A 23,440-nucleotide genomic window follows, 5' to 3' on the forward strand; every position below is an offset into this window, starting at 1 on the left:
TTAAAAATTCACATCCTTTAAAAGTACTTACTGTAGAATTATAGTTTTTGGTCTGAAAAATACATAAAAATCAGTGTTATTTTTATAAATGGGCCTCGAATTTATTCTTATGTGTGTTTGTCATTTATTGCTTCTGAGAGTACAACAAATACTTAGCATTACTCTCTGATAAGCCTAACTGCTCGCCCGTACTACCACAAAAAGAGCACCGTCACTGAACTCTCTGCACAGTGTACTTCACTGTAGTGCACTACATAGAGAGCCAGCTTCCTACACAACCACTCGCACACCCATACAGCCACTGACACACTCACTCACACACACATACAACCACTCACACAGCCACTCACTCCCTCACACAGCTTTTCACACAGCCACTTTTAAACCCATTCTGTCACACACATACATACAGCAACTCACACACCCACAAAACCACTCAGACACCCATACAACCACTCAGACACCCATAGAGCTAGTCAGAAATCCACTCACTCATCCATACAGCCACTCATTCGCCATAGAGCCACTCTGACACCCACTCACACACTGATACAGACATTCGCACAGTCACTCAGATCACATATGTTAGAAATAGTATCACTCATTAGTAATACACCTAGTATACTAATCTAACTTTTGTAGTAGGTTAGTATATATGTTTAACACTCATTAACTCTTAAAAAACACTTACACTTACTTGATGATGCCATCAGTGATGTCCTTTGAGATGTCATCAGGGATGCCACTGACCATGTCTTTAGTGATGTAATATGTGAAGTAATAAGCAGTGAATTGCAGGTGTGTAAGTTATAGTTGGCTCAGATAACTATAACTGCTGAATTTCAATGGTTTTGTACAAGTGAAATCTGAGCCTAACTATAATGTCCGTGTAACCTTTGTTTTTGTTGTGAATTTCTAAGGTTTTTTTAAATTCTATTTCCTAACTATAACACCCCTGTAACCATTGTTTTTTAGTGAATATATATATATATATATATATATATATATATATATATATATATATATATATATATATATATATATATATATATTACCTACTGGCGGTCGCCAGTAGGTAGTTATAGTTAGGACCTAGTTTCCATAGGAAATCCTCAACATTCTATTTGGAATAACTTTGGCCCTGGTTGAAGAATCTTAGCGAATTTCTCAAAGAAGATGGCTCGGTCCGCTGCGCTCCTTCCCTAAAAGTTTGGGGGGGATTGGTCAAGTGGGGGCTGAGATAAAAGGGGGGTCCCAAAACGTGTTTTCTCCATGTTATTTTCCATAGGACCTTTAGACTCGGCTACAGGTCGAACGGGTGAATGGATTTATAAGAAATTTGGCAAAACTGTACAGTCCGGCTCGCAGATTACGCTTTTTTTGGAATGGTGTAAATCCGTTCAGTAGTTGCTGAGGAAATTAAAGTTAAAGTCAATTATATATCTATACGCGCGCACGGGTGCGCGCACTCAAGCGGCTGCGCGCGCGAGCGGAATTTTGCTGCGTGACGTCTGTTAACGTTCGATTCGAAGGAAATCAGGAAGTGTTGACCGCCATTTTGTCATTGCGAGTAAATATATTGTTGATTTCAAAGCGTTGGAACATGGAAAGGGGAGAAGGTAGAGATTGTTTTGCTGCGTAGGTTTTCTCAGGGTGTGCAGTAAGGCCCTTAAAGGCAAAAATATATATATATATATTTTTTTTAAAGTTGCGTGGTGCGCGCACTCGGTCGCGCACACCTTTTTACAAGAGTGTGAAAATGGAGATAAATCAGAAGTTTGAGTGCTTAGATATAAGGTGGCTCTGAAAAGAGCCATTGTGTTAATTGAGTGTTTTCTGCATTTATAAGTAAGTACCGATGCAGAGCCTGATGTTGCAGAGGAAGATTCTGTTTCCCTCATTCGTGAAATGAACACCGTCTCTCCTATAGACGTCTTGCATGTGGTATCGCAAGTTGTTGTGGTAATTAGAACCCATGCTATAATCTCTGAGGAACGCAGAAACAGATTTATTTACATGTCTCCTTGCTTTCTCAAATTGTGCACAATGTTGATTGGACCAATTCCATTTCTGTCTTTGGCATATATTGGAATATACTAAGGCAGATCGAGGAAAAAGTGTCATCAATTGTTGAAAGGTGTCTTTTAGAAGCATTTCCAGACCTACCCCAGTGATTGTGCCTAGATCGTTCCCACCACAGTGCACAATTATAAGGTCTGGTTCTGGGAGATGCATAAAAGTTTTCACCAATGGAATCAATTGGTGACATTTCAATCCTCTTTTGGCAATCCATGTTATGTGTACATTTGGTAAGCCGAGGTTGCAAATTCGTCTGCTTACTGCATATTTTTCACTCCAGTGAATATAACTGTGTCCTATTAGCCAGACCTTCATTTTCAAGGGATTTGTAGTCGTCCTCCGATCGGTTCTGGAAGTGGAATGGTAGTTAGAAGTTGAAATTCTAAATAAAGAAAAAGGAAGAGGCTGGGTGTGGTTTAAAAAATAAAAATGATTGGTTGATTGTAAGAAGTGGAGATTGAACAGTACGTTGCATGTTAATGTTTAGGTTAAACGAAAAGTACTATTGGGTGTGAAAAAAAAAGACATGTAACAGAGTGGTGGATTGGCAGGTGTTTCTGGAGGGAAAACAGTGTTGTTACTTTGCTGTAGAACGTTGAGATATGAACTTTTGACCTGTGCCTTCAGCCAGGTGCAGAATGAGGTGTTACCATGGAAACAGCCAGAGATGGCAGTGGGTGATGGGTGACTTTTATGTGACATTGAAAATATTGTGAGGGAGAACCAACTGAAATGTAAATGCTTACGTTACGCGCTCCGCGCCGCGGATTGCGTCCGGGAAGCTGCGCTTCGCGCCTCGCGCACCGGAGCACTTCCGGGTGCGCTAACGCGGCGCGTCATATGACGGATTACGCAACAACGCGATACGTCGTTGGGGCTCCACCGGAACTGATCGAAATTGGTAGTCTACAGTGTTTCTGGATGTTTCAGACTGAAGCTGGCGTCAGCATGAGAGCACCCCGTGGCTACGTCGTGGCCATTCCGCGAGCAATCATGGCAGTCGCTCCCCACCGGAAGTCTGCAGGAGTCGGGGGCCTCGGTGACTCTTGTAGAATCTTCAAGGCTGAGGGGACGCTTTTGGGAATGGGGCTCATGCCCTAGCAGTCAAGCATCCGAGTTCCAGGGTTGCCCAGAGCCATCCTTGCAGGCCAGGCCCAAGTCTGTGGAGCCGACCGCCATTTCCTGAGCTCCCTGGCAGCCGCCTGTCGCTGTATCGGAAGAGTGGGTGCAATTCAGCCGGATGGCGGGTGAGACGGTGTAATAGCAAGAGCAGGCGTAATTCAGCTGGCAGAGCGAGGCACTGTGCCGCAGGAGCAGGCGCAACTCAGCTGGCCGAGTGAAGCGCTGGGGTGTAGCTAAGAAACCTCTACCCGGTGAGGTGGGGGAGGCTCGTTCGCGCCGCCTCTCCCTTCCAGTGCACCCCACGCCGTCTCCTGGCGCAGGTATATGTGATGGTCGGACCAGGGCACCGCAGGACGTGTCTTCAGGTCAAACGGATTGTGGGACAAGGTCCAGAATGGAAAAGGCATCAAAAGGCAAGAAGTTCCGCCTGACCCCGGTAGCCGGCCGCCTATGTCGGGGGCGATCTCAGGCCATACCAGGGGAACAAGACTTGGGGAGGGGGCAGGAGCCAAGCGCCCCCTCCGAGTCCACGTTTCTTGGACCCTGAAGTATGGCACTCAACATCCAGAACTTATGACATTTGTGCAAGGCAGGGACATCGAAGCCTCTCAGGGACCAAGCATATCCAGAGTCCTTCCTACAGAAGGTGGTGGGGGTGGCGGCATTAGCAAGGGATCCCCCCACACAACTTGTCGGACCCTGAAGTATGGCACTCAACATCCAGAACTTATGACATTTGTGCAAGGCAGGGACATCGAAGCCTCTCAGGGACCAAGCATATCCAGAGTCTTTCCTACAGAAGGTGGTGGGGGTGGCGGCATTAGCAAGGCATCCCCCCACACAACTTGTCGGACCCTGAAGTATGGCACTCAACATCCAGAACTTATGACATTTGTGCAAGGCAGGGACATCGAAGCCTCTCAGGGACCAAGCATATTCAGAGTCCTTCCTACAGAAGGTGGTGGGGGTGGCGGCATTAGCAAGGCATCCCCCCACACAACTTGTCGGACATCACCTCTGGATGTACTGGGTGTTCAATTTCAGAATTGAAACTACTAAGAAGCAATTAGAAGTGTTGTTTTCATGTTGCAGCAGGCTGCCATGTAAATAGTTATTTAATAAAACGTTTTATCCTGTTACTTTGCTGGTGTGTTGTATATATTTATAATATTTGCATAGTGTTTGTCGTTATTTTGGGCGGGGTGGGCGGCGGAGCCAAGCTGTCTTGCAGCCATCATGGCGTCGAGCTCGGTTCCTCTCTCTAGTTTCATGTTTTTTCTAACGATTTATATGTTATAGTTTGCTAGCACGATACAGCGGATAGTCCGCATTTTATATATATGTCCTTTTTATTAGGGGGGTCCTCCGGTGGAGTCGGACGATCTACCTGTAATAAACGGTCCGGGTTGAACCAACTACCAACAAACGGGGCAGAGATAGGCATGACGGGTTACAAAGGGGACAAAAGTGTGCACTACCTATCCTTCACTATCTGCAAAAACTAAACAGAGTATTGCGACTCTGTGCTTATTTGTGAACAGAGAATGACCCAAAGAGAACCAATTTCGAACAATCATAGGCTATTGGCAGTGGGCAGAGAGGCCATGACACAGAAAATGGCTGTTACTTACGTGCATGATGGGGCCTAAAAGGGACTAGATGGCTTGGCCACTGTTTCGCGACTTTCACTTTACTTTTAACAATGGCTGTGGTGAACATAAATGAACGCCGCTTATGTATACCTAATTTTAGTCATTTTCCACAAAAAGGCTTTTGATATTTGCTATTAAAAAACCAAAGAAAATCACTGAAAAAACCATAGGTTATAGACCATATATAGTTAAATATCTGAAGTCCATCTCTGCACTCGATGGAGATACAGGTCGTCGATCAGAAGATGTGCTGGCCACCTCTAATGGTAATAGCGTGGCCAGGGCTCTTGTCGTTGCCTCTGCAAATTGCAGAGGGTGCACTTGTTTGACATGCCGCACCATGGTATGTATGGAAAGGAATATTTTTTTGCTGGATTTCTTCTTGAGAGAACCAAGTCACATATCGTGCAGGTTACTTTTGGTGCATTCACTTTCTTTTGATCTTCAGGATAAGTGAAAAATTGCCAGATGAAAGATTTATTTTTTCTTATTAAAGGTAGTCGATCATTTTGGTCAGATTCGGAAGATGAATGAGATACGGTAGCCATTTCACCAAAGTCTTCCGAAAGATGTAGGACGTTGTTCTCTCTTGAGAGTAGAAAAGATAGTGAGGGAAGTGGGTGGAGTGCTGCGTGTAAATTCCAGAATTGAAACTATTAAGAACCAATTGAAAGTGTTGTTTTCATGTTGCAGCAGGCTGCCATGTAAATAGTTATTTAATAAAACGTTTTACCCTGTTACTTTGCTGGTGTGTTGTATATCTTTATAATATTTGTCGTTATTTTGGGTGGGGTGGGCGGCGGAGCCGAGCTGTCTTGCAGCCATCATGGCGTCGAGCTCGGTTCCTCTCACTAGTTTCATATTTCTCATGAGGGGTTGTTCCTAATTTTTCTATTTTAGCGAGGTCAAAAGAAGATCCCATCAGTGGCCTACTGGTTTTGCTCGATTCCTTTTGTTTTTTCTAACGATTTATATGTTATAGTTTGCTAGCACGCTACAGCGGCTAGTCCGCATTTTATATATATGTCCTTTTTATTAGGGGTGTCCTCCGGTGGAGTCGGACGATCTACCTCTAATAAACGGTCTGGGTTGAACCAACTACCATCCTGATTTTGTGTATCTTCTGAGCTGGATTTAAGCACACAATTGTTAAAGTATGAAACGTTTTATATTTCTAAAAAAAATACCAAGGTGTGTACATCCGGTAACGCACGAAAGTTTAAAAAGACATTCGGCTCCATTTACTGAAAAGTTTCATAAGAATAAAAAAAGAAGTCTAGGTACAGTCTCTTTGACGTACTATAAGTTCTTTGAGGGGTGTATGAAGAAATTCAATAAGTTCAAATTGCAAAGTTTTCATGAAATATATAGGCAGGTGCGCGCACTCGGTCGCGCACGAAAGCCTGGAAATGCGATATCCATTTTATTGACAACTGTTGCCGAGAGTGCGCACACCGGGTCGCGCACGAAAGCTTAGTAAGGCTATTTTTATTTACAGATACATTTTAATGTGTTTAAAAAAAGGCAAGGTACAGACTTTCAAATTCTGTATCGCTTTACAAGGAGTCTCTATGCAACTTGAACAGTGAAGAAAACGGCTTGTTTTCGAAAAAAATATTGCCAGAACTTTATTGACAAAAGTATAGGTTGCATACACGACATTTTTCTGAATTAGCATTTTAAAAACCAATGAAATTCACAGAAAAAAACATAGGTTTTACACACGTTATAGTTAGGAAGTAGCATTTAAAAAACCTATGAAATTCACTGAAAAAACCATAGGTTTGACACATGTTATAGTTAGCTGGAAATTTTACTGATATAAAACCAATGAAATTCCACGTTATAGTTAGTTGGACTCACTATAACTTGCGCGTGCAATGCACTGCTGATGACGTCACATATTACATCACTCATGACATGGTCAGTGACATCACTCATGACATCACTGATGACACCATCCTTGTGACATAGTGACAGACCTCCTTTCACTGTAATGTAACCCTTGAAACACATATTCAAAAATAGAAACTGAAATTTAAAAAAAAATGGAGATACCCATATCAGTTACAACAAGTAATTCAGTAATTCCACCATCTATATACACATCCACTCATTCACCAACAGTTCTATATAGTCACTCATACATATACTCACTCATCATATGAAGTGATACACCTATACATCCTGTTACACACCGACAGTCATCCAAAAGTTACTCACACACATACTCACACGTGCAAATAAACTATTGAACATCCATTTATTTGAATATAGAGTTATACACACACTTCCACCTTACTTCTATTGAAAATTACACATATTTATTCTCTTAAGCAATCACTTATAGAAACACATACTTATTTAAACAGGAACTCTTACAATCTCTTACTCTCACATATACTCACTTATATACATCAATATTCACATATACTAGATTAAAACATATGTCGTTACTGATAAAGACACTAGTGAGACAGTCATTCACTCACTAACAAACACATATACACACTCATCCACCCATACAGTCCTGCACATATGCTGTCTTCAAAACACATACAAACAGAGAGTCAGTCACTCATGCATCTATGTGCTAAGTAATACCCCCACCAAACCATATAGACACTCATACTGATACTAAGAGAAACATCTAATAACCCATATACATATGCATGTAGCTACTTACCAACACATGTAGCCACTTATACACAAAGTGAAACACTAATATATATATTTAAATATTTAAACATTACTCACTAATATTTATTTTTCAGAAAGACACATATTCACTGGATGGTGTCATCAGTGATGTCATGAGTGATGTCACTGACCATGTCATGAGTGATGTAATATGTGACGTCATCAGCAGTGCATTGCACGCGCATGTTATAGTGAGTCCAACTAACTATAACGTGGAATTTCATTGGTTTTATATCAGTAAAATTTCCAGCTAACTATAACATGTGTCAAACCTATGGTTTTTTCAGTGAATTTCATAGGTTTTTTAAATGCTACTTCCTAACTATAACGTGTGTAAAACCTATGGTTTTTTCTGTGAATATATATATATATATATATATTTATACATATATATATATATACACACACACATATCTATCAATGTCTATATATATATATAAATATATATATATATACTTACACTTATTTTCTAAATCATTACTTTTTCGTTGTAAAGGCAAGCGTGGTAAAGGCACATCCTGGGTCTGTCATACAAACCAGAGTGAAAATTGATGAGCAAAGGATCACTGGTGAGGGAGAGACTAGAGCAGGAGGGTGAAGAGACTTAAGGAGATTGGTAGAAAAAAAGGTTGGGAGAGTAATGGAGAAACAAAGAGAGTATGAATGGATTAGGAGAAACTAGTGGAAAAGAGGATGAGAACGTGAAAGAGGCAGGAACATGCAAGTTGCTATTTAGGAGAGACTGGTCAGGTTTGAGGCACTCACTTTAGCTTTAATTTTCTATTTGTTCCTCTTAAAATGCTTTGTGCTCAAGAAACTGACAACCAAATATTCTTTGAGAAAATAGCCACCAAATGAGAAGTTCAGTCGTCAACCTCAGAAGTTACACTCTTGACACCATTGGCATCTATTGGTAGAAACCAGCCCACATTTGGTGTTTGGTTGGTTCTCCTCAGGTTGCCAACTTTGATTGCTTTTTCTGTTGTTATCACTCTTATTTGGAGTAAATTCACAGCAGTAGGCATTGATCTCAACGTTAAAACTTAGTACAGCTTCTTACTTTCTGTTTAAAAAACACATGGCCCCCAGGACCTTGTAAATCTTGTGCACGTGTGTAAGCCACACTCAATATAATCCAGGCATTGATGTTGCCACTGGAGAGGTATTTAGAGCTACCAGTGAAAAACACGTCCTGAGCAGCATTAGTGCAAGTTCCAATTACACACAGCAGCACACCCACACAAGTACATGCACACACACTTCACCCAAACAAGTGCATGCACACACACTTCACCTACGCAAGTACATGCGCACACACTTCACCCACACAAGTACATGCACACACACTTGTATGGTAGCAGTTCAAGCTTCTTTTGCATCCACCAAATCACTGCCCCATGTGCAGCAGAAGTGAAGGTGATGCTGACAAGATGCTGGGGTGGAGAGAGTGGAGGATGAGGTGAGAGAGAAGTTGAAGCAGAGAGAGGAGAGGGTGATGGATAGAAGAGTTAGGGGAGAGGGAGGAGGGATGAGGGGAGGTAAAAAGAGGGAGGATGGTGAGGAAGAAAGGGAAGAAGGTTAAATGAAGAGGAGAAGAGGGCTGGGTCTGAAAGACAGTGGAGTGAGAGGCAGCCCGAGATAGAAGGGTAAGACGGAGAGAGATGTGAGGTGGAGAGAGAGGAGGTTGATGCACAGAAAGTGGATGGCAAGGGAGAGAGAGATGACGGTGAGGTAGAAAGAGTAGGGCAGAGAGTAGGGTGAAGCAGAGAGAGAGGAGTCCACAGCATGGATAAAGAATGATGAGGTGACTGTAAGACAGAGAAAGAGGATGTTGAGATGTAGAGAGAAAAGAATGAAGTGGGAGGAAGCAGAGGGTAAGGTGGGCAGGAGAGCAGGGTGAAAGGGAGAATGCACAGTATGACGCAGAGAGAAATGAGGGTGGGCGCAGATGGGACAAAGCACACATTAACAAGCCCACCTGCAATACAGCGTAAAATTAATAGGACGACCCGAACAGTAGGTAGAATATTCTACTTTTACCCCTACAAGGCCATCTTGCATGTCCAGAGCTAGCTCTCAGATACCAGGAGACGGTAGGCAACTCCATTCATCTTCATGGCCCACCCATGCTACTTCATGGCCCACCCATGCCGCTTCATGGCCCACCCATGCCGCTTCATGGCCCACCCATGCCGCTTCATGGCCACCCATGCTACTTCATGGCCCACCCATGCTGCTTCATGGCCCACCCATGCCGCTTCATGGCCCACCCATGCAGTTTCATGGCCCACCCATGCTGCTTCATGGCCCACCCTTGCTGCTTCATGGCCCACCCATGCTGCTTCCTGGCCCACCCATGCCGCTTCATGGCCCACCCATGCCGCTTCATGGCCCACCCATGCTGCTTCATGGCCAACCCATGCCGCTTCATGGCCCACCCATGCTGCTTCATGGCCCACCCATGCAGCTTCATGGCCCACCCATGCTGCTTCATGGCCCACCCACGCCGCTTCATGGCCCACCCATGCCGCTTCATGGCCCACCCATGCCGCTTCGTGGTCCTCCCCAGCATGCTAGAGGCGGGCCTGGGTCCGGGCCTCAGGTTCACCCTCAATAAATGCTGATGTGCTGCATGAATGAAGCCAGACTGCACAACAGAAGAATCTTTAAACAGGGAGACTGTCCCTGGTGTGAAGAGAGATGGTCCTGGATATCTGGGTATCCTACCTCCTGTAACACATTTCTAATGGGTGGTGCTCTGCACCGGGATGAGACTTCGCTATGCTGTCCTTTTACAAAGGAACTCAGTGCCAGAAAACACGCAGATGACACAGGCAGCTTGAAAGAGTCTCTGACACTAGGGGAGGGATTATAACACACAAGGCAGTTAGCTCATTAGACTCATGCACCTGCTGTAAGCCTCTCAAGCACCGTGCAGGCTACAGAAATCCATACAGAGGTAGGCATGCTTTTAAGGTGTGTCAGAGTGAGTGATAACGTGTTGAGTACCAGTAGAAGCTGTTACTGATTATCAAGACAACTAAAAAAGCTGGGAAGGAGCAGTGTATTCACAGTTCCACAGCGCCTGGGGCGTGATCTGCCGCCTCTCACTTCCACCCGATTACCCGATGTTTAGAGGAGTGAGTGTTTGTGTCTAGCGGTCAGGCGGTGATCTTTGAACACGTCACGTGAGAGCAAGTATGTGAACTATCAAAGGTGCTGCTGGGGCAGAGGTAAGAGTCTGCTGGCAGCAGCGTGTGCCACTGACAGCACGTGACCTGCCTGGGAGGCCGCAGGGTGGCACGGCGCCATGCACGGCCGCCGCCCGCCTGTAACCTTTAGGAAAGTCTTGCTGGAAATGCAGCTAACTAGATCTTTCAGGCTCGTGCCAGGCGAGGTGCAGCCTGTTTGCTGAACTGGCAAGTAGGGTGGGGGCAACAAGCTGCGCACTGCAGGCTGGCACTGTTTGCACTGCATAAACGCTGTTTGCGGTCACTCCTTCCCAATACTCCCTCATGACTCAACCGTCTCAAATCAGGACTCTCCCAGGGGCATATCAACAAGCGGCAGCGATAATTATCGCTGGCCGCTCTTAGCGTGAGGATTTTTATCGCTGGCTATTGCAGATAATTATTGCCATGCTGCTAACGCTGTATTAACAACGCATAGCGCAATGGCGATAAATATTCCAGTGATAGCGATGTTTTCTATGGAACATCGCTGGAGAACCAGCGATGTTCCATGGAAAATAGTGATATCCTTGGTGATAGGGCCTGTGGTCTTAGCCACACAATCCACCCCCCATGTTAGGTATGCCTTAGTCGGGAATTTAACAGACGTTAAATTACTGCGTTAATGCACACTGAAAGTGATTATAACGTTAATATGACGAAGCTGGGTTCGCGATATTTACCCAAGGGAGTCTTGTCAGGCACGCCTCCTTTGCATCTCATTAGCGATGAGATGGGAGGCGTGCTGACAAGGGGCGTTAAGGCAAGGATACACATGTTAGCGTGCCCTTGTTGATAATGCAATAATATTAGCGCCGCTTTTCGCCCGAAAAACGGGCTCTAAAGCAGCGATAATATTATCGCCGCCCCTTTTTAATATGCCCTCAAGTTCCTTCTCACCAACAGCGTCAGCGCTCTCAGATGAAGATGGACTCCTTCCGCGCTTACTTCTTCGGCTCCGAATCCGAGTTTGGAGAATTCCAACCACAACTCAAAAGGAATTTTTGCGGAGGGATTGAAATTCCAAATAATGCGGCAAATTCAGCAGTTTTGCTGTGGCAGATTTCAGCACGTCAAACGTACTTAATCCTGGGAAAATTATGAGAAAAATTGCAAAACATTCAGAATGCTCCGTTCAACACACCGATTTTGAGTGTTATGCCTCATTTCAAAATTTAAAAATGAGAATAGGAGGTATTTACTGCACCTGGCATATGATAGACTTCCTCATTTGGTTTTTACCAGTTGTGGTGAATGTCACCTTTTTTCTGACCGATTTACAATTGGGCACTTCTTATTATGGCTGTTTTAATATGAACTTTATTAACTCACCGTTATTTTGCCCCTAATGGCTGTTACTCTTAAAGTGTCTAAATGCTGTAGTTTGAGAACCTCCAGGTTTCGCTCACTTCAACACAAGGCGACTCTCTCTCCACTCTTTTAGAATGGAGTTTACTTACTTCATTGAGAGGTGGTATGTAGTGCAAAAGTAGCCCTGATGGTAACAGAGAGCAGTACAATATAATAAAGACAAATAAACATAGACTAGAAAAAAATAAAAATTCAAACTATTCAGATTAGTAACACAACTGGAAGTGGTTAAATGAACAAAGTAGTGTAAATCGACCAGAGAAAGCATAAATATATTACAAAAGCCTAAAATTCAATCTAAGAGAGATTCACAGTAAAAAGGCATGACTGACTTTTACAGAAATCGGGATAGATACAATGGAACCACTTGATAAAAATAAGTATGCACACCAAGGGGTTTTATACTTACGTTTAGTTGTAGACTTACAAATGTAGTTAATTCATAACATTTCTGTAGTACTTCTGGACAGATAAAACATTCACAGTTATTCAGAAGTATGCAAAATGTTAAGCAGTTACACATGTGTATATTTAGAAAAGTGTTCTTGACCATTCCTAACTTATTTTTACTTTGAAAATATGTCTCCCTGTGTAGGACCCATTCCCCAACACTCTTTCAGTTTGGGTGTGTACCCTCCTCAATCTCAGCCTGTGAACATATTTACTCCCATCCTTTGCAGAAGTAAATCTCTTTCAGTGTGGGCATGCGCTAAGAAGACTTCCCTGGATGCCCACTCCCTGCCCCTGGGAGTAGATTTAATCTCGTGTAATATTGCACCATACCAGTGCAAAATATGAGTGCAAATCCCTAGACTTGCCACTGACTTGCTGTTAGGGATTCCTGAAGTGCCGAGGACACGAGGACGTGGATGTTTCAATTCTGCAAAAAATCCGGAATGAACACTATACAGTTAAATATAAGTGTACTAATAAGTAGCAATATCCTAAAACGAATCCTACACCTAAGCTTTACATTATTTTAATTACATCCTTGAAAACTAATTACAGTAATATTACTCTAATAATAAATACAGATTGCTTTTTCAATAATTTTCCTGATGCTTTGGGTGAATGTGTTACTAATGAAAGGCACTCAAAATAAAGGGAACTGTCCAGTAATTGTGGTAAAATAACTGCCAGACAATGGAAAGAGGTTCTAGTAGAAGACGAACACCTTGCTGATAGGAGATGGTGCTGGTACCAATGCTCCCAGATGAAGGCTACTGATGGGTTAAAATGGTGGTAGGCAGAAGCAGTGCAGGGCACACTGGAGCCAGCTTTAGGACTGACAAAGTCCCTGAAGGTGGTAGGCGTTAGTGTGCCAGGGGGGCTAGAGCTAGCTCTACTGTAGGCACTGACAAGACTTGCACCCGGTGCAGAGGAGCTGCCCACTGCACCGACACAGTCAGCGCTATACTGAGAGCAGAGTGAGGGGTACTTAGTACCGGCAGGTGCCTGTACATGGGGGTAATGATGGGATCTGATCATTGAAGACCTGGCCAAGGGCTGCGTCTTTCAGCATCTTGGCTCATTCCTTCTCATCTCACTATGGCTTTCTGTTTTCCAGCTTGTGTCCGGAACGGCAAGAAATACCCAGCTGGGGCAACATATCGTGAAAATTGTAACCTCTGGTAAGTCACGCCGAGTCCTACATACTTCATACTGAGCATTAATGCCCTGTCCCAGCATAAGTATGTGTGATACCATGGCCCTCTTCTCTACTTTGTGTACCACCTTGATGGTGCCAGCTTGTGGGTATCTACATACGAGAAGGCAGCAGATTTATGTGATGCCGTTGACACCATCTTGAGACAGATCCAAACTGTTTTCATGCAAACAAATCACTTGTGCCCCAAAGCTATGGACTAACATCATGGGACTTCCTGTGTATCATCATGCTGCTGCATGCATTGTCAATTGCACAGGGATAAAGTCTTCCTCCTAATTATTGGTGTCTTTCATAGGCGCCTCTCGATCGCAAATTTCTCGTATTTGGGGCAGCCCAGATCGTGACTGTGTTGCTACACCTAATCAGATAACTAAGAAACCTGGATTCTGACAGGAATGAGCCACCGAGTGGTCGTCTCAACTGTCTAAACTAATCCGTGATTGCTACTGCACTTTGGTTTAAGCCACCCTTAAATGATGACCATTAAACTCCTAAGTGCTAGTTATGCATGTTTCATGATTGTTGCACCATTCATCCTCGTTTCACTGTCGACGATTTCCTGCCATTTGACCTTTACCTTCTAGTACTGATTATAGGTAAATTGGCAACAACAAAACAGTTGTCTCTACAATTTGCTCACGTTTGGCAAAGTTGACAAGACTGATGGGTCAGATGTGGCTGGAGAGATGAAACAGTAGTGCCAGGATCTATGGGAGGAGGTGGCCATGATGGAGCTAGTCAGGTGGATAGCACACAAAAGACTTCGTGAATGGGGACAGGGTGGTTGATTGGGTAGAGGGGAGGTAGCTTGGTGGATGGAATGGAAGTGTCTTGGTGGAAATGAATAAGTAGGCTAGGGGTACATGGAGGTGGAAACCATGTAGCTGGGACCTGCATGGCCAGCTGAATGGGCACAAGTAGTCTGGTGGAAGGGACTTTGCTGACAAGATGAGTTTGAGCTGATAAGTCTGATAGGTTGGGGGTGCGTGGATGGTGTAATGTTGACATGCTTTGATGGACTTAAGAGGTTAGTTGATGGGCGAATGCAGCATGGGAATATGGACATGGTGATGAGCTGATTCATAGTACACTGGTGCTAACTGAGTGGAATGAGATTGCCATCAGGGATTGGACTGAGAAACCTAGATGAATGGGTTAGAGGTGGATGGATGGAGGTGGGATCATGGTTAGGAAGGAGGTGGCAACATGGGTGGGACAGCGGTGGCTGCTGGATGGTATGAGCCAGGCAGATTGGTGAGACAGAGTTTCTAGGGTGAACAGGAAAGACATAGCCAAGTTGAAAGGACCGACCTGAGTGAGTGAATAGGATTGAGCTGACTAAGTCAATTCACTGGAGGTAGACACATGGACGAAATGGAGGTGGATAGTGGATGGGATTGGAGGTGGCATAGTTGATGGGATGAAGTGGTCCTTAGTCAGGTGTCAGGAGGCGACTAGGTGAAAGACAAGAGGTTGGTGAGGCAGATGGCAACAGGATGAGAAAGTTGATGAGAAAAAGTTAGGAGGGTTAATAAGGCAGACATAGTCAGGTACATGGACTGATGGTGGTAAAGCAGATGGGATTGAGGTTGCCTAGTGAATGGTATCTGGTGGTCAATGACCTAATGGATAAGAAGGAGGTGGTCATGTAAGGATACAATTGGTCAGCCGGATACAGCCATGGTTGACAGAAGAGAGTTGGTAGGTGGGATAGGACAGGTAGATAGGACGAGGTAGCTCGGAGAATAGGTTGGGTGTGGGCAAGAAGATGGGGGGGCCTGGTAGATGGGATGGTGTGGTCAGTTAGACACAATGAGATAGTCAGGTGATGGCAGCGAGGTTGCCAGGAGGATGAGACAGAGGTGGCCTAGTGGATCAGATGCATTGGCCACATGGATGGAATGGAGGTGGCCGGGTGGATTGGATGTATTGGCCAAGAAGACACAATGGACATTGTCTGATTAATGGTACCGAGATTGCCAGGTGGATGGGAAGGAGGTTTCAAATGGATGGGAAAGTGTCCAAATGGATGTAATGGAGATGGCTGGGTAGATAGCATGCAACTAAATGGGTAGATATGAAGGATCTAGTTGGGAGGATAGTATGAGGTGGTCAGATTGATGGGTTAGAGGTAGCTGGGTCAATGGCTAGGAGTTGACATCAGAAATACAATAGAGCTAGCCAACTACTTGAGACAGTTCTCATTGAGTCGATGGAATTGTGCCGCCAGAATAGACAGCAAAGGAACAAAATGCCCCGGTGGATTTGATCAGATATATGGGATAGGGCATGTTTATTTATTTATTTATTTATTTATTTTAGAGGTTTATATAGCGCTGGCCAGACCCGGAGGTATCTGAGCGCTTTACAACATTTAAATTGAAGAAAATCGAACACATAGTGTGGCAGTCGTACACACAGTAAAACATTGGTAAACAATGAGACGCGACGAGTCCAGTTAACCATTAGGGTGAGTACGGTTGAGGTAGAGGTCTTTGAGCTGACTTTTGAATTTTAGGAAGGAGCGGATGGTCTTGATATGGACTGGAATGGAGTTCCATATTTTTGGAGCGTTTCCAGAGAAGGAGCGTATTAGGGTTTTTTGCTTGCGAGTTTTCGGGGGAATGAGAAGGAGAGTGTTGGTACTCCTGAGGGTTCTTGTCTGGCCGGCCTTAATGAGTTTGGCGGCCAGGTAGGCAGGTTTCCCAGTGTGCAGAGCTTTGTGTGTGAGACAGGCAGTTCTAAAGTAGGCACGAATTTCGATTGAATTTGGATTGAGAGTGTGACTAAGCACAACAAACAATGGCCATGGATTGAGAGTGTGACTAAGCACAACAAACAATGGCCAGGAAAGAAGGGGGTTGGAATCCGTCAGTCAGGGAGCTTAGAGGGAAATCAGGTACCACAGTCAAATAACTGGTATTTAGAGGTGTAGCATGGCTTTCAATGAGCTGAGAATAAATCTAGGCATAACAGACAAGAACCTGTGATGAAATAGGGAACGGACAAGTGCGCCTCTCCAGAAGTTAAGGACGAGGTGGTCATGCAGTACAATACGATACAAGTTCTGACAAGCATTCACTAAGTGAATATGTTTTCTGCATAGAATGTAGCATATTAGAGTTTCTCTGCCAGAGGTTATTGGTTTTCAGATTTAAAAATGTTACATTGTTTCTTTCTTTGATTTTACCAATACAAACTTCATTTTCACCACGGATTATAAGGCACTAACGTCATGATTGCAAGTACAGCATTAGAGTTTAATCCTTATGCAAACAGGAATTTGCATAGAAATCTGAATTCCATGTGGTGCATTCATTATTTCATCTGCTTTGTTTCTCCCTGACAGATTTTTGCATGTTAAACCTGTCAAATTTTTTGGGGGGGAGGGAAGAAAGGCAAAACGTGGAATTCAGAGCTTTGAATAGCATCCCACGTTTTGTCTTATTTCCAAGTGAAACACTGTTGCAGGGATTCTTCTCACAGAACAGAACTGTGCTTAGAACGATAGAACATCAGTATTTAGGGACTGTGTCACCTTACAACCACAGTACCTAGGGGTCTGAGTCTGACTAGCTATAGTGTCTCACTTACTCTCCTAACCTTACCAGAGAAACAAGTGGCACCCCAGAACACAACACTCTCGACCCTCTCAGGGATCGCAGTAAGACTCTGTCACTTGTACTCATCCACAATTAGATAACCGGGAGGCACAAAGGAAGTTGAGAATATTTATTTAAACTATTGTGCTCTGAAATGCAGTACACGTGCCACAATCAGAAAAAAATACATACTAAAAACACTGTTAGCATGATCAATAATCCATATATTGTGAAACGCCCTGTCACTTTATAGGACAGAGTAACCTAAACACCCCACCCTTGCTAAGGAAGCTAAATGTTTATATATATCAAAGATCTCTGGGATTACCTGCAGACCCTGTACCTTAGCATGCACATCTCAGCAGACGCAGTGCTTTTGTCTCAGAACTCTTGTTCCATGTGTTTGTTTTTTGCTCATGTGCTCATCTATGTGATAGGACATATGTGCACATAAACAACAGCTGCATTCTTGTGTTATGTCTAGGTGCTAGTGCCTGGCCAGAAAGAATAACAAGGGACATTGTTGTTTGACCTTGTCTATGGTGTTTAGACTAAATCACAGGACAAGAACAGAACACAAAAACGTACGCAGGTTCTGCGTGAAAGTACTATGTAGCACAAAAGCAAAACGTATTTATATAGTTGTTTGTGCAAAGGAAAATGAGGCCTACACCGTGCACAGTTTTCCTAACATAGGGAAAACTACAATGGACCATGCAGGAAACACATGACAACACTTGAAATAGGAGGAATGTACCACACCCAGTAAATACCTCTCACAAGTTATTAGTATTTACAAGGTGTAGTAGTAAGTAGTAGTAACAATTTAATATTTTCCAAGATACACATTATAGAAATATACACATGCAACTTCATCTTTACCCAATTAAAAAAACAGTGTTAAAAATAATTCTATAAAATGTGTTCAAATATATCAAACGTTTCAAAACTAAAAAATTATGATTTCTACATTAAATTGCTATACATCATTGCTTGAATATACATAGTTAATACAACGTCTTTTAAAAAAAGATAATCTTTTCTACATTAAACTCTAAAATCCTCCATTGCATTCAAAACCCTCCATTGCATCTATATCCTCCATTGCATCTAAAACCTACCCATTGCACTCCTCTTGTGGTAAGTACCTCACCACCATCAACTAGTGTAATTAGGATCTAAGTATACAGAATGTCATTTCAAGCAGGGCAGTAAGGAATTAAGGGGCATATTAGCAAGCGGCGATAATTTCATCGCCTTATCAGCAAAGACACGCTATATCGTGTGTTTTGCTGATTTTGCGCCCTTTTCAACAATGCCCAGCTTTGCATCTCTAATGAGATGCAAAGTGGGCGTTCTAGTGCAAAATAATAAGCAAGCGACATTTCTCCTATTATCAAGCTGCACGCTAACAAGCAGAGCGTTAGGAAAAGTAGCGCTAACCACAGTTAACGCTACTTTCCTAACACCTGCTTGTGACCTGATTTAGCCATGTAATCTAATGGGAGGTGGATTACATGGCTAAGATTGCCCTGCCCTATCAACAAGGTTATCGCCATTTTTAATCGAATATCGCTGGAAAACCAGCGATGTTCCATTGAAAATGGCGATAATCCCCACTGAGATTTTATCTCCATGGCTTTAAGCATTGTTAATACAACGCTAACATAGAGATCACGCTAGCAGTGGTCGGTGATAATTATCGCTGCCTCTGGCTAATATGCCCCAGAGTGTGTCACAGCCTCTACTTCTTCAAGGGCATTGTGTTGGGGGGACTGTAAATTCTCTGGTCTAAGCTTTGATCTGTGTCAGCTTGTCTCTCTTTCCCCTCTGTGTTTATTAAATTGTGCCTTGATGTTCTGCCTTTGACCAAGGGGAGGGATTCTGCAAGGTTAAAGTTTTGCCTCAGTGAGCACTGACACATGACCCCCGAGTTGCTTCTTTGAAGACTTTTCTAAATTGTTGGACAGTCCCTACTGTGTCTATCAATTTGTGTTAGTTTCTCGCGTGTCCTGCTGTAGACTTACAGGAGAGCTGTGTGGTGACAGTATTCGAGCGGTTCTTTATTCTTTTTAGTGTGGGGAGAGTGGGCTGCCTGTGGTATTATTTCTTAAACTTGACAGGGAGCGAGCAGCAAGGGAATGTTCAAAGTTCTGAGCTGTTCTCAGGATTTCGGCACCTTCTGCACACACAGCCCCTCTTTTATAGAACTAAGGGTATAGCGTTTCTAGGGGAATTTGCTGTTATTGTTATTTAGCATGTGTACAGCACACAATCTGATGCCCATTGTCTGTGCTCATTTTATATACATCACACTCCATTGCCATAAAATAAGATCTGGGGGATTAGGGTGCCAGAGATTTTTTAGCATTCATTTGGTGAATTGAAGTGCGCTAAATGCTTCTACAATGCACCTGGGAATTTTTCTTTAGCCGTTTGTTTTGTCTAATTAAAGCTCCTAGACACTCCTACTCTGAGCTTCAGGTAATTCCTTCGCGTGCCACTGCCAAGCATTTTACAGAATGCTTTCCGACTTCTTTCTGTTGTTCTTTGTTTTTTTCCGAACAGACACTCATTTTTTTCTTTTTTAGGCTTACCCTCAGGGTCTACATTTATAGCACTCTCACTGGAATTTTTTGTGAATGTCAGGTGACTAGACCGTCTGCAGACAAGAAGCACTTACTTTATTTAGCCTGGAATTTCTCTAGCAGTCAAAGCAAGTCATTCACACGGAAGTGAAAGAACATTGGGTTACGGGCGCATTGCTGTCTAACTCTTCAGACCATCCAGAAGTCTCCAGTGGCGTTTTCCTCATTTTCAGCTGACAGCTGATTGAGGTCGTTGTTGGTATTATTATGTTTTCCTTTCTACTGCAGGCTCCAATAGCTTAATATTTAATATGAAATTCTAGATTGAGTCAAAAGCTTTTCATAAATCAACAAAAGAAATGAATATTTTCGTGCTGCTCTTGTTCTAAATATATTTCCTAATCAGATTGTGTGATGCGAAGATACACTCTGTTATTATTATTAATTATTATTATTATTATTAGTTTATATAGCTCTGAATCACCCCAAAGGGGTATCTCTGCGCTTGGGACGGTGTGCTGCAGCCAGAACAAGGGAATCAGAAAACAAAGGTTTTCAAAAGCTTCCTGAATTGAGAGAGGCTCTGGCAATCGCGAAGCTGAAGGGGCAATTCGTTCCAGAGAGTAGGCCCAAAATGTGTAAAATCTTTGCCACCCCTGTGCGACTTTTTAATTCTAGGGGTGCATGGAGTAGCTTGGAGCCTGATCGAAGGGGCCGTGGGGGGGTGAGTGGGGGGGGGGTTGTACTTGATAAGTTTAGCAGATAAGTGGAAAGCCCCCTGTCCATTAACCACATCGCTGCAGCGGCTTTTCCCGCTGTGTGCGGCAAATTTGAAAAAGCCTCGTTACATGACGAGCACAGCTCGTCATCCGCACACGACCACCGTGGCTGATGACGAGCTAAGCTCGTCATCAGCAGCGAAGAGGTTAAGGGCTTTATAAACAGTGCAGCCTATCTTAAATTTCACCCTCTTTCTCGCAGGGAGCCAGTGGAGTTTTTTGAGAAGTGGGATAGAGGCCATTCTAGGTGGGGCTTTTGCTACTAGGCGGGCAGCCGTGTTCTGCACAACTTGTAACTTGCTTAAGGAGGCTTCGTTGGCTGATGCCAACAGTATGTTACAATAGTCCAGACGACTTAGGGAAGATTCTTCTGAGTAAGCTGAGTGTGTAGAAGCAAGTGCCAGCCGTTGTAGTGGCGTGAGCATCGAGTGTGAGGTTCTGGTCGATCCTGATTCCTAAATTCTTGCCCACTTCCTTAGGAGAAGGGGCATTGCCCAGGTCCTCCGGCCAAAATCTGGGAGTCCAGCTTATAGCTGCTCCTCCAAATAGCATGACCTACGATTTCTCGGCGTTCAGTTGGAGGAAGTTAGTCCTCATTCAGGCAGTAATGGTCTCCATGCTTCAGAAAAGATGATTTGTATATCAAGTTTGTTTCTATCAAAGGTGAGGACCTGGGTGTCATCCGCATAGGAGATGGGACTGAACCCTAAGTTCCTCATTAGTTTGGCCAAGGGGATAACATAAATGTTAAAGAGAGTAGGGCTCAAGAAGGGGCCCTGCGGTGCCCCCTTGGTAACTGTTATAGAGTAGAAAGATGAAGTAGGCACACCACACGAATGAAACACCATCAAATACTAACTTCAGAAACCAAACAAATAGGACAGGATATAGTACGGCCCCTCTTCAAGCAGGTTACAGAAACCAGCACAAAAGGCAATGGCTTATGGCATAAACATCAAATGGGCAGAGAAAGCAAAGTATAAAAGCCGAGTCCCAGGCTAAATGGCAACCAGTGTCCAGGTCCCTCTTTGTGATCTTTAAATTCCCAGATTCTCACCAATCGCGCCACCATCTCCCCATGTATGGTCTTCTTTTACACACCAGCCAGTATGCAGAGGCGGCTCCTCCATATGAGCAGAGGAGCGTTGCCCCACAAGCCCCAGAGCTGAAAAATAAAATGGTAATAAAGTTTATTTATTATCATTGTATTTTTCAGTAAGCGTGACCCGTCCCGAACTAAGTATCAGGATGGGGCTGAGCCAGTGCTGCCAAGTGGCAGCAGCAGGGAGCTGTGTGCTCTAAAATGTTCATGTCTCTTTAGCCTAACGTCTTGGGATGGGCAGCTAGACATGCATTTTAAAATTCTCTAACCTAGCTGTCTTAGACAGCTAGTTAGAGAAAGCGCAACCCTCCAGTGCTCTGAGGAGGACTGAGAGAGCCTGCTCTATCCAATCCTAGCCCTGCCCTCTCATGCTGTAAGAGCACCGCCAGCAACGGGTAGTGCAGTTTCCTGGTCCTGAGCTTCCAGGAGGAGAGAAGACACCCGAGGGAGGACAACGCCGTGCATAAGTTAAAAAGATACGTGGAATTTATTTTTTGTGCCACACCACCCTCGGCACAAGCGAGCCACCACTTACAGTATGCCAGTTCTTCCACATAACTTGTTCTCCTATCTAATAGCATGCTGGAGTTTGGTAATCCCTTTTTTTGCATAAAAGAATACAAACAAACGCTCGTGTAGACTATCTGGTATTTTCACACACACACAGTCATTGTCAAACAAATTCATATCTTGAACAGCCATGTGTTGATACAATAATATTTTAGAGCTTCCTGTTTACTTCCAATCATATCCCCTCATAACTTAATGAATCCAAACTCTTGCTGAACTTTCCACTCTCTGAACATGTGATCGTGTAACACACCCAGCGGTGTTCTCCCTCGACTGAAAGGAGGATACCAGTGCACAAACATCATGTCTAATGTGGCCTGCAACTGATCCAATAGCTACTCTCTGCCATCTTCTTACACTCATTGGTAATGTGACTGAAACCCTTCACAATCTCATTGGCCTCAGTTGAGAAAGAGCAATGGTTCTGCAATTTACATAATTGTTCCTCAAAAATTATACTGTTATTCATTGCCTGTCAGCAATCCTTCCCTGACGGATACCTCCTTATGCAGATACCACATTGTTCAAGAACCACATAAATGGCAACCTAGAAATATGAAAATATTAGTGTAAGAGAACATGCCACATAATTTTCATTTTTTTTGCATAGTTTATTTAACCTTGCTACATAATTTGGTCATCTGTGCTGCAAAATCCTATATCAATCCCTGAAAATCCATGGCAATTGTACAGCTCTGCAGATTGGTTTGGGGGCTGTCATTATGATGATGAAATCCATATTTCATAGCGGACCATGAAAAAAAAAATTTATGTATGTATATTTATGTGTGTTTCACAGGCGAGGTCAGGACCTGTATAGTTGGCTACATCAAAGTCTCCCCTAGAAAGTCTAAGTCAAAGTTAGTGTGTTGCCTGGATTTGCTGGTCGCTTGTGCTTGGGAGCAAGGCCTGGCCGAAGACCATGGCCTCTGACCAATGCTCTCTGCCACAGCCAACTGACCGGTGTAGCGGGGTT

The 23,440-nt window shown here is 43.6% G+C and overlaps 1 protein-coding gene across 1 annotated transcript in view; it reads left to right on the forward strand.

The window, feature by feature from the left end:
- TINAGL1 (tubulointerstitial nephritis antigen like 1) overlaps window positions 1–23,440 on the forward strand; it is a 128,987-nt gene that overhangs the window by 34,116 nt on the left and 71,431 nt on the right. Inside the window, exon 3 of the mRNA XM_086955637.1 lies at window positions 13,722–13,785. Coding sequence (XP_086811763.1) covers window positions 13,722–13,785 — 64 coding nt within the window. The remainder of the gene's footprint in view (window positions 1–13,721; window positions 13,786–23,440) is intronic.

This window comes from Lissotriton vulgaris, chromosome 2_1 (assembly GCF_964263255.1).
Source record: "Lissotriton vulgaris chromosome 2_1, aLisVul1.2, whole genome shotgun sequence".
NCBI classification, from domain to species: domain Eukaryota; kingdom Metazoa; phylum Chordata; class Amphibia; order Caudata; family Salamandridae; genus Lissotriton; species Lissotriton vulgaris.